Raw genomic sequence first — 11,791 nt, forward strand, 5'->3', positions numbered from 1 at the left:
GATTGTGAGAAATTTAGTGGCTTATCTGTTTACACTTGAGATTTCCTTAGGTGCATTTATGGTGTTTCTTAAAGGGCCCCTAAACCACCTCAGATATTTTTTGAACATTGCAAGTAAACAGGCGCATCGAGTTCAGAATGCCGTCACGATCAACGATGCCAAACGCTGCAGCGTCGCGGGCGCGCCACAAAACCAAAAAAACAATGCCGTTCTCCTCCCCTCGCCTTTCCGGTAACCCCAGCGGTCGTCATTATGTCAGCAGGGGGAATCTGGTGATGTCAACGGCGGAAACGATGTCCATTGGTCGAACAAGAACCTACGACTTCCGGTTTGTCTGCTAGCAGGTACACGCGCTCCCTGCTTGTCCTCGCCGTGTTGCTTGCTTGTGCGCGCTTGCGCATCGGTAATTACAGCCCGCAACGCAAGTGCAAAATCGCTCGTGTTCCAACACAGTCATGCTTAGCGGTCTCATTAGCTGCGCGAACATAGTGCGACAGTGTTGGCCTTTCCAGACGTGCGCGCAACACAGGGTCTATAGCGGCACGCTTCGCATAACACGCGCCGGCACCGCAGCAACAGCGGGTAGCCGAGAAGCGCCGAGTTCACGTCCACGTTACCGGCACGCTAACTCGCCGCACGCCGTTTGGCATTCGCGGGCCGCCGTTCGACAGCGGTTTTGCTCGCAAGCGACGAGATTTCCTTGCCGTGCATAGAGAGGATGAGACCGGCACTCATTTGTGCGGCAGCCTCACCACCGCTGATTGCTCGACGGTGCCGATATCGTCGCTAGGCCTTTTCCGGTTCCCTTCAAAGCTAAAGCGGACGGCGCTTCGAAATGAATTACCGACGCTCACAAGCCGCAATATTTTATTATCGTTGTTATCGCTCTTTGCAATAATTGTACACAAAGAAGAAAAATACGTTCATATTAGCGGCACCGTCGGCTACGATGCGACCACAGCCGAGCCGGTCGTCTCCCGTCGGTAGCCGTGCACTCAGCTGCAGCCGATGTTTTCGTTGCCGATGGCAGAGGCGCGCCGCTTCGCGGTCGTCGATTGGCCCGTTAGTCGTGCAGCGGGTGGGGCGCCGGCCGAACTGTCGTCTACTTTGGACACCTCTCGCGCGGCAGACTGGAGGCTGTATCGTGTCCGCATATGTGCCGCTAGCATGGCTTGCGCAGGTCGTGGGCTTGCGTGGACATGGCTTAACCAGAAGTAGGCAGTGTTTTGAGAAGCGCGTTGGCGATGACGTATGTCACGTGACATTTGGAGCAGGAATCGGCGAGGAGGAGAGACCAGCCGTAGCGAAGGAAAGAGCGAAACGAGCGAGGGCCATTTTTCGATCATCAAACGCGTGTAACTCCGCTATTACGGTACCATTTCGAAAAATTCTCGCGGCTACGTGTTCGTTGTAGACTCGTGCACAACTGCAACACCACAACTAAATTTCGACCTCTGGGTGGTTTAGGGGCCTTTTAACAGCTTGCAGCTGAGCTTAGCCAGAAGGCAGAAGGTACATATCGCTCAGCAGAGTGAGCTGCATTTCACTCACCTAATGCATTCAATAGTTGAAGTAACACAGTGTAATAAATGAGCCATGGATGACTCTGCTTGTCATCTTGAGCCTCCCTTAGTGGCCTTCAAAATTGGGTATGACGACATAGTGTGGTGCTGCCTGCTGCCAGCGCCTAGATGAAGTGAAAAGTTGGATCACATGCCAGAGCATCTGCTTTGGGGCTGTTGGATGTGCTTCATTTTTCGTTGTTCTGCAGCAGGACTTTCATGCAAGAAAGCTTGTTTTTTCTTTTGGCTTCAAGGTTTTATTGCTGCATGAGGATATCTAGTATTTCTCCATGCCAACTTGGGTCAGGCTTTGCTTTATATACATTTCGCTAGTAAAGCTCAATAGCCGTTAAATATTGTTGGCAAATTAAAAAAAATTATATATAGTAGTATATTTATGAAATCACAAGTTCCATGACGTGAAACGAGATAAGCAACAAAATGCTGCCAGTCATTAGTTGGTTTGAGCATGAGAGCAGAATTTACTGGTAAGTTTAATTTTTTACTTTTTCAGGGACAACGTGTACACACATCTGTAGTGCTCCCTTCGGTTCAGTTAGATCGTTGGCTGTCTACATACCACAAAATGTGGCTTTATTATCTGCATAGCTTTACGGTGCAGCTACCTTCATTACTGACCAGCAATATAGTAGTTGCTGGCTAAATGTCTACCTGCCTTGTCTGTAATGGCCTTGTTAAATTGTATCTCCCATACAATGCAAGGCCTTTGGCATCAGTGCATTTTTTATTAGTTTACTGCATAATTAATGTACCGTGCCGTAATCGTGTCTCAATCGCATTTTCTGCTTTTATAATAACCACCCCCAAAAAAAAAATCAAAAGGAAACAAAAATGTGCTAAACTCCGAATTGAGGTGGGGAATGGTCACATTTTCGTTTTCTACTGTGTAAATTACCTAACATTATCTGCTGTTCTTGCTTTATCGTACGCAAGACCTTCATTATTTCTGCTGCTGGTAAAAAACACGTGATGTAATTTTTAAAATAACTTTTCTATGCGGCAAACGCCATCACCAACTGTAACCCGGCCGCTTCTTGAACGCTGTCAATCATTGACAATATGTTAACTTACTGATAGCAAAATTCTGAGGAGGCATGTTTAACCCACTCAGTGTGGCAAGAAAAACTCTTACCTGTTTACTTTTGCGCAGAACAAGGCTTGTCACTGCATTTCTAAACAAACAATGTAACCAAAGCAAGTGCAAATTCAGGCCTTAAGTGGATATATCCTATGGTGAGCACATTAAAATGCATAGAAGGCCCTGAGAAACCATTTTTGCTGCTAATATATGACATTCAGTGCTATTCAATGACAAGTGACATTTGCGGACAGTAATGTAAAATAAACCTCTTAAATAGTGGGAATAATATGGTCCTTAGCCGCTGCAAAGCAATATCACGTGATCCAACTTTTATAAATCTTTGAGCAGTACATCCTCGAATTGATGCAAACGCAACTTACTGGTCTAAAATATCAATGACAAATGTATAAATAACAGCCGAACTCTAGCAGTATGATTCGATTCAATAATTTCCAACTGTGCTTGCCACTTATGTTGTCACCATGCTGTTTCTTAGCTTCTTCTGCACAACTTCAGCCAATAATTAGTTTTGTGGTTTCCATTCATTCTCTTAGTACCATCACTACCTGAGCTTTATCACTACCTCTTAACAATATGATTCGACCATAGCATTTGTGTCTGTTTTGTAGGCTGAAGAACACTGTGCCGCACAAGCTTCACAGCCTGCACCATCTGAACAGCCGAGGCGAGCAGGCAGCTGACTTGCTGAGCGAAGATGAAGTTGGAGAGGGCTGACAGCCTTCTTGACACCTCTGAAGATAGGCTTTCAGGACCGCAGAATAGCTCTAGTGCTGCTTGTGCAGCCGTCAAGTGGCATGTACTATAACTATATATATATGTATATATGCAGCTGATATGTCTAAACAATTATATGAAGGAATGTAGGCGTAGTACAGTTCGTGCTGCGAGATATCTATCTGTACAAAAGATTCAGCTAACTTGTTGGCTTGTTACATGAAGTGCACTAGACTAGACTCTCTTGCAGAACATTATAATACTACATAGGAAATCCATTCATCTTACCAGAAGTTCAGCTTAAAAGAAGTGCGGCAAGTGTGTGGAAATCTAACATATTAAGCTTCTAGAAAGCTGCTGGATGTTTTTCTCATGTGGTTAATCTCAAAAGCAACATGGTAAAAAGAAACTTAAACTTAGCATACCTCATCCAATGCTTTCATTTAATTTTTGATGAATTTTGCATCAGTATGCCTTACTTCAATTTATCAATTTTAAACAAATGTTCTTAATTAGACCTGTAGGTGTGCTGCAAGATGGGAGTAAGCAAAGTAAAGCAGGACTTGTTCATGATGGCTGCTTGGTACATAACCTAAAGAGACCCCACAAAAATGTTTAATGAAGTTTTAAAATATTTTGGCTGTGAAGCACCACATCGCCAATCTTCATTGGTGATGTTTCAAAACTATTCTGCATCAGCAGAGTTATAAAAACATCACAAGTTGCTGTTAAACTATGTACTCTTGGATGTGTGTACTTTTCTGATGTGGAACAATACTCATAGTATTCATGAGCAGGGGCACGTCTTCATGCCACAATTTTTTATTATGTGCCTAAACTGGTTACTAGACACATCGCTCACGATGTTCACTCAGTTATCCTTTTCCACTGATGTGCTTAGTATGGCTTTCACGATTTATGCTATTGAAGGAGCCCATTGAATAGCAGCCATTTCTGTAGCCACTGGAGGCTACATCATTGTAGCCACCAGGAGGGAGGCTACAAAGAGTCGTGTGAAATTTGAAGCGGCAAGTTAATTTTTTTAGCAAATGTTCTTGGTAAACAATGCGAAACCAGACAAGGGACACAAAAAGGATGTAGATAAGCGCTTGTCTTCATTAAGAGCTGCCTTTTCAGCAAAGCTGTAGCTTCTCTGCAGTGTTTAAAAGGATTAATATTTAGCTAAAATTTTAAGAGTGCTGACACAGGAAAATTTTTTTCCATTCTTTTTTTAATTGTTGCTGACCTTTTAACTACAATATGGAGCCTTAATTTCTAGGATTTGCATCAAATCATTAACTATGTCGTCTTTCAATGCGACCAGTTTAAAATGCATGCTAAGTGGAGTGAGACTCTGTGATGCAGGATGTATTGAGCAGGACTCCTTCTGTGTCGCAGAAACAGGGGTGGTTGTCAAGTGGTATCACAAGCCACTGATGTGTGCATCAGTTGGCCTTTTGCAGCGGTCGCAGCCACATCATGTCCATGTTGCCAAAAACTGGGCACACACTACATAGGCCATTCTTCCCTCCTCAACTCTGTGCTTTTCTGCATTCAACACGAGATAAGCCTCGTCCTCTGCTGTCACTTTTCATTTTATCTCCCCTATTATCATATTAAGTGCCTAATGCGTTCAACTTTTGGCAAGACGATCACAATGTGGCTTTCGACCACTGCGTCAGGCTGACCAGCTCATGCGTCAGCAATTTGTGACTGTATCTGGCCACCACCTCCAGTTCCTGCGATGTATGGAGGGGTGCTGCTGACACATCCAAAGCCATGGTCCACTTAATGTGCATTTTAGTTTGGCTGTATGAAAAGGTGGTGTAATTAGTGATTTGTCGTGTACCTAAAGAATTGAAGTGATAACATGAATGTGGAGTTGGCAGCTATCTAATAAAGCAAAAAAAAAAAAAAACAACTCGCAGGTCCAATGCTGTTTGAGTCTAAATGACTCAGAGCTTGTTTTGAGTTGTAGCAGCAGTCACAGAATGCCTGGGCACAGTTTTATCACTCTTAGCTGTTGGCTGTCTGTGCCATGAGGAAAAAAGTAGTGTATGATGCTTGTTGAGGAAAGATTGACCAGAGGTGTATGCACAGCAAAGTATGATACATATCTTAATACAAAGGCTTCTATGCCCCTTGTGTCATAGTGACATATACCAATTTTGGGGGATTGACCAAGAATGGGCACATACCCAGTGGCCCAGTCATTCTTGACAATATGCACCCACAACGTGTGAGAAGAGGCAAAGGAAGCTAAAAGCAAGACAGAAGTTTTGTGTCAGTGATCCCTTAATGATCATGCAATGTGATTATGTGGTGGGTTGTTATGCATGTCCAAAAAATAATAAAGGGCGGGGGGGGGGGGGGGGTGAGGTGCACTTTAGAACAAGGACAGTGCCAAAGTAGGAAACAAAAAATGCAGAGACATACAACTCTCTCTTTTTTTTTTCTTACTCTTCTTTTGGGCAGAGCTTCCATGTTGTGCAAACGAAAAATGGCATAATTTGGCTTAAATACCTTAATGTGATTGTTGGCTGAACGTTTGTGATGTTCACTTATGCACTGAGGAGCCAGGATATTTATTTGATGATGCAGACATATGGATATTGTGAAGACTTGTGCATGTTGTTGTCTGTCAAAAAAAAAAAAAAAGGTGTTTTCTGCAGTGTAAAACTTTGATGTGACCCGCCGGGGTGGCTCAGTCAGCTAAGGCGTTGCGCTGCTGAGCACGAGGTCCCTGCTGTGGCGGCCGCATTTCGATGGAGGCGAAATGCAAAAACGCCCGTGTGCTTGCGTTGTAGTGCACGTTAAAGAACCCCAGGTGGTCAAAATTAATCCGGAGCCCTCCACTACGGTGTGCCTCATAATCAGAACTGGTTTTGGCACGTAAAACCCCAGAAAGAAGAAAAACTTTAATGCGAGCATATATAAAGTTTTCTTATGGGAACAAATAGTAGACTGTGCTAAATCAATCTGTCAATGCACGTCTCCCCACTTAAGTTGTGTCACCGTCTTTTTAATAGTTGTTATATGTGCTGAACTATTTTGAATTTGTTAGCCTTAAAATTGCACTCTGCGTGAAACAGTCTTGTTTAGTAGTATTATAGTGCAAAAATGATCTATCTGCAACCATATTTATTATTCTGAGTGATATTTATCATGAAGTAGCCAATGTTGTCCATTGTGTGTGGTCATTGGTATTCAGCTATCCATTCTGGTTTCTTCATATTGAGTTTTTTGGTGGCGTGAAAAATTTTGCTTGTGTCAAAAGGTGGATGGTGGTTGTCTCACTCTGAGTTCACTTGGCGATATTTATGTCAGCAGGTGTGCATCAATGTTGCTCATTTTTCTAGGCTCCCTTCTCAGGCTGAAACATGCTATTGATGCAGTGACACTTGTTGCAAAGTGATCACCACTTGTTCACAAAGAGTTGGCTTGGTGGACCAAATAGTATGTGCATTACCTGAGAGATGGTACACAGGGTCAATTTCTGTAGAGGTCACAGCTCACTGTAATCTAGGGCCTGTATGCCCAAGTCCGTTACTTTCGTGGATTATTTTCCATCAACTGCCATTAATGAAACATTGTTATGCATACAAATCTGAAGATAAATTGGAGACCATTCGAAGCATATATGCATCAATTTTGAGCTCAAACTACTTGGTTTGCCTAATTATGAGGCATCTTCATTAAAAACTGCTCACTGCTTTGAACTATATTTTGTCTAAATGTGAAAATTTAAATTGTACAAATTGCGGTATTATGTTCACTAGCAGGCAGTTAAGATTACTGACATGTCATATTCACCTTTTCTCCGCTGTTCCTTCACAGTGTGTTGCACACTCCAAATAAAAATTAAAAAATCAAAAATGCAAGTTTTCCTGTGGAATAAGTAGAATAAGGACTTTCATTTTTATGCCTCATGGAAAAGCTAAGCAGCAAGTTCTTGTGTGGTCTGCCTGTGGTCAAATCAGAGCAAGCTGTATTGGTACAGCAAATGCCCACCAAAAGCAGTTGCATTGTTTTAAGGCCGGCGATAGATTCTAGTACACTCTAGGCAACAACAAAGGAACATGGTCCGCAAATGCCATGCCCGCAAAATAGGGGTGTGCGAATATTCCAGTTTGATTTGAAAATGTTAGAATATTCAGTTCGATACGAATCTTCGAATCAAATCGAATACATTGCTGGCTGTGCGGGAGCAAATGCGGTTCTTGGCATCTGTTTCTATCTAATCTAAGAATATTGGGGCGATGTTGTGCTGAATTTTGTAATTTCGTGCTGCTGGCGAAATTTCGCCTGTAAAGCACACTTAGCCACTAAACTTCAAAACTCTGCGGGAAAGCCAGTAGCAAGAGGCACGGACTTTCGGACAGCGAGGGTGCACTTTTTTTTTTTTTAAGATGATAGTCTTTCTTGGGCTACCTAAACGCGAAAAACTGTCACTCGATTCAACGGCCCTGCCAAAACCAAGCATGAGGAGAGGAGGTGCAGAGAGAGAAAGGGACGGACAGAGAGCGAGAGTAATATAAATAAACTTTCTTGGAGAGGCGGGTTCCGAACCCGGGTACCCACGGTCCGAAGGCGAGCGTCTTAACGACTAGGCTATACACCCACGCTTGTAGAACATGCATTTATGGGAACCATATGATTGCGTTGTACCAACGATTGTAACAGAACTTGCTACGGGCGAGAGATAGAGAAAATGAGAGCGAGAGACATTTAAAGAAAGGGAGAGAAACAAACACAGGTAGAGAGAGAGGCGGTATTTGAGCCCGGGTACTCGCGGTCCGAAGGCGAGCTTTATACCCACTACGCTATACACCCATGCTTGCAGAGCTGTGCTATTTCATCAGATTTCACAAGCGTCGAACTAGCTTAATTTTTAAAGACAATAGTCTTTCTTGGGCTACCTAAACGCGAAAAACTTTGTGTCTGTCTGTCACTCGCTTCAACCGCCCGGCCAAAACCAAGCAGTTAAAAGCATGCTTGAATACGAAGTATATATACCCTAAACTGTTTCGAGGTACTAGCACTGGTGGCAGGAGGTCATGCACGTCAACATTATACAGCGCAAAGGAAACCTGGGGCAACTCCGAGCTAGCGTGTTAGTATTTTTGTTTGGTCTTGTTTCTTCAGTTGAAAGGTCAACTACCCCGAGCTCTACAAAGGCTGCCACCTTTCTACTTAAATGCCTAGTGGCGAAAAGTGACATGAGCTCCTTTGAAACCCGTCCATAGGTCTTGCATCCGGGTGACCGAGACGGCACCCGAACGCCTTGCGGCATTCGAAGAGCCGTTGGCAGACGTTCACGTGTGCTTCAAGCCCAAATCGTGGAAATACGAACTAACCCGTTCCTTTGCTTCCATATGGCTAATTTTGTGTGCGTGTACTTACCAAGACTTCTTAACTCTTTCGGGACCGCGCCCATAGACCATCGATCCTATATGATTGACGGTTTCGTGCGCGCCGCCAAGCTCAAATTTCCGCGCGCTGGGTCACGTAGCTCCATGTAGAACCTAAGATGTCGCCTATAATGAGCTAAAAGAGACATAAATGTGAATATAAAGTTGTATTAGGAGTTCGACACAGTATCTTTATTTTCTGTAAGGTTTGCAAGCGCTAAAGTGCCGCACCAACGTAATACACCTATGAAACCCGCACCTCAAGCGCGCCAAAACATGGAAATGTGGGGCAAGGTGCAGCGCTTGAAGACCGCCGAAACCTGCGGCTCCCGGGCGTTTTCCGCAAGCAACACTGCATCACAGCGACACCCTAGCGGCACGCGTCGTGCCAAAACGGAGCATGTGAAACCAAGCTGCGTCTGTGCGATGCAGTGCCGCTCAGTCGCCGCGACTGCGCAAATGAATAAATAAAAAGCCGCAGTTTCGCCCGAAAGGCGAAGCATCGATTGCGATAGCAATTAGTAGAAGGTTAGTATAGTCGGGTACAACTTAAGAAGACAGGAGAGGCCCCGCCCAGATGACCGAAGCGCAGCAGTCGATTTCCTCCGCGACTAAATAAATAGTCCCGCTGACGCGACTCGCCCCGCCTTGAAGCGCGGGCTCCTATATATGCTCTCCGTCGGCAGGGACACCGGCCGTCCGGCTCATGACGCAAGTCTTTAGTGCGCGCCCATTGGTGGAGGCTCGTATGCGTCCGCCTTTGAGGGGGCAAATGCCGCTGCCTTCTAAAGTTGTACCCGACTATAGTTTTATCGACTGTGTATAAACTTGCAAACATTCGCTTACCAACTGAATTACCAAGTATGGTGTCAGCGCGCACAAGCAAACATGAACACATCACACTCGATGACCGCGGACACTCGCTGTCAAAACGCTGGCGTGAGCAAGCGCGGTGTCAGCAGCGAGCGAAGTGACCTTCATGCTGTCTATCGCTTCAACGGAAACTGAGCGGCGAAAACAGCGCGCACAAAGGTATTAGCCGTTTACAGATCGCTTTCAAGACACGGCGCGGGCGACCGCGCGCGCGGCCGTGCAATGTACCCAGTTTCTGGCGAAGTATAAGCCGCGCTGCCTCCCCGCTTACCTCTTTTCGTGCGCGAGATTGAGCCGCGATCGCCAGTTGCCCTTTCGCCCGGTTGCGAAATGCACAGTCGGTGTCGGAACACAACGCCGCCCCCTCTCCGCTCCCCCCACGTCCTATCGCGCGACGCAAGACTTCGCGTTTTCCCTCTGCCTTCCTTTCGCGCGCCCGATTTAGCCGTGATCATCGGCTCCCCTTGCCCGCTTTCTCGCACATGCAACATACGGCGCGCAGCGTCGACTTAGTCACCGTTGGACTTTGTACGGAACCTCACGGCGACGGCAGAAATGCGCATCCAGTGTCCATATAATTGCTATCGCAATAAAATGTCCCGATTTTGTAAAATGCACCTAATAATGCATCTAAAGTGTACGAAAGGGACGGAATATACAGTGCTCCGAAGTATACCACTAATTTGTGAGTAGGACTTTTGCAGAACCATCGTAGACTATAACAATTTCATGCAAGCTGTACATAAATGAAATTTGTCTGCTTGGGATGCTTTAAGAGATGCAATTTACGGAATTGCTGTATCTTTTTTTGGTGCAGAGTTACGGATTGGTTAACTTCGGGCTTCTTTTATCTTTCCAATTTTCGCCAATTCTCGTTAAAAGAATACGAAGTCCTCAGTCAAAATTCTGCTTCCTGGAGTTTAACGTTCTCTCTCCTGCAACAAATTTCATTCAGATCGGTCCAGCGGTAGTCGCATTAAACCATTCCTGCGTTCTACAATGGGGAAATCGGAGTTGGTCCCAAGTTAAAGCTTCCTCTCAACCACAAAACGTTTTAGAGCGCTGCTCTTAGGCGCCCGTTCCTGCGGTAAGCGTCGGCGTCCCTCGTAACCGAGTGACCGAGCACAGCGAAGGATGAACGCGGAGCGCAGCGGGAGGTGAAAGACTGCGATAGCGAACAGCGTAAAAATGTAAGCGGAGGAGGAGGGTGCACCAGAACCATGAGGCGGAAGAGGAGGGTATGGCGAAAGCGTGAGAAGAAAAGCGTAGTGCCACGCAAGACGCGCTCTGCGGCGACGATGGCTACGAGATGGCGCCACAGTAGCGCGCGTCGTTTGTTCACCGATGACGCCACCCATACAGTATATGGAAACAGTGCTGCATAAGCGGAGGTTTGCTGAGGCTGTTGTCATGGAGGAAGGAAAAAAAAACTAGGAGGGAGCGTCACGTGACAATCTTGAAGCCTTGTCATATTGACCCTTTCGCGGAGCAATTTGTTTTAGAGAAACGAGATGGCGCTTACGGCGGCGCGCCATACCTCTCCTCAGCGACCGCGCACGAATAGGAAACCATTACCGCTTCTACCTTGCATCTGTGCGATCAGCTGTCGGAAATGCTACTGAGTTTTCGCTGACGCACTGTGCTCTATTCACTCTGGTTTGATTCCTGTGTATTTAAGACGTATGCAGTAGTTGGCTGCAAAAATAGTGATTGGCATATTAAGGAATGTAATGAATATGTGGGGCCAAGTTCGCGGACCGCTGCTGCAATTGTAGATGTACGGCTCTCCTCGAGGATACACAAATTTGCTCATCCGCCTGCGTTGTATTGCTAACCTTCAAAGAAAGGGCTTCAGCCCCGGTACGTCGGCAAGAGTCAGTACTGCTCTTTAAACAAATGACAACGGGAGTAGCGCCGCCTCCTGTCATAGTAGGTTTCGCGCTCAGTATTTACACACATCTGCCCCAACCAGCACGGAAACTTAAATCCACTCTTTCGCCAAACGTGTCAAAAATAAGTGAATGGGCGCACACTTAAATATATGCGCACTATATACGCACAATAAGTGACGATACTACATCGATAGCGCACGAATGGTCGAAGCTAAA

At 45.5% G+C, this 11,791-nt stretch overlaps 1 protein-coding gene across 4 annotated transcripts in view; it reads left to right on the top strand.

Annotated features, from left to right (window-relative positions):
• LOC119466563 (coiled-coil domain-containing protein 102A-like) overlaps positions 1-7,274 on the top strand; it is a 43,438-nt gene extending 36,164 nt beyond the window's left edge. For 3 of the 4 annotated variants that reach the window (XM_037727088.2, XM_037727094.2, XM_049670019.1), the window contains one exon: positions 3,294-7,274. In XM_037727088.2, coding sequence (XP_037583016.1) covers positions 3,294-3,365 — 72 coding nt within the window. In that variant the 3' untranslated portion in view covers positions 3,366-7,274. The remainder of the gene's footprint in view (positions 1-3,293) is intronic. The other variant, XR_007467632.1, reaches the window with a different exon arrangement.
• The last annotated feature ends 4,517 nt before the right edge of the window (positions 7,275-11,791 follow it).

The sequence above is a fragment of the Dermacentor silvarum genome, chromosome 1 (assembly GCF_013339745.2).
Source record: "Dermacentor silvarum isolate Dsil-2018 chromosome 1, BIME_Dsil_1.4, whole genome shotgun sequence".
Taxonomy (NCBI): domain Eukaryota; kingdom Metazoa; phylum Arthropoda; class Arachnida; order Ixodida; family Ixodidae; genus Dermacentor; species Dermacentor silvarum.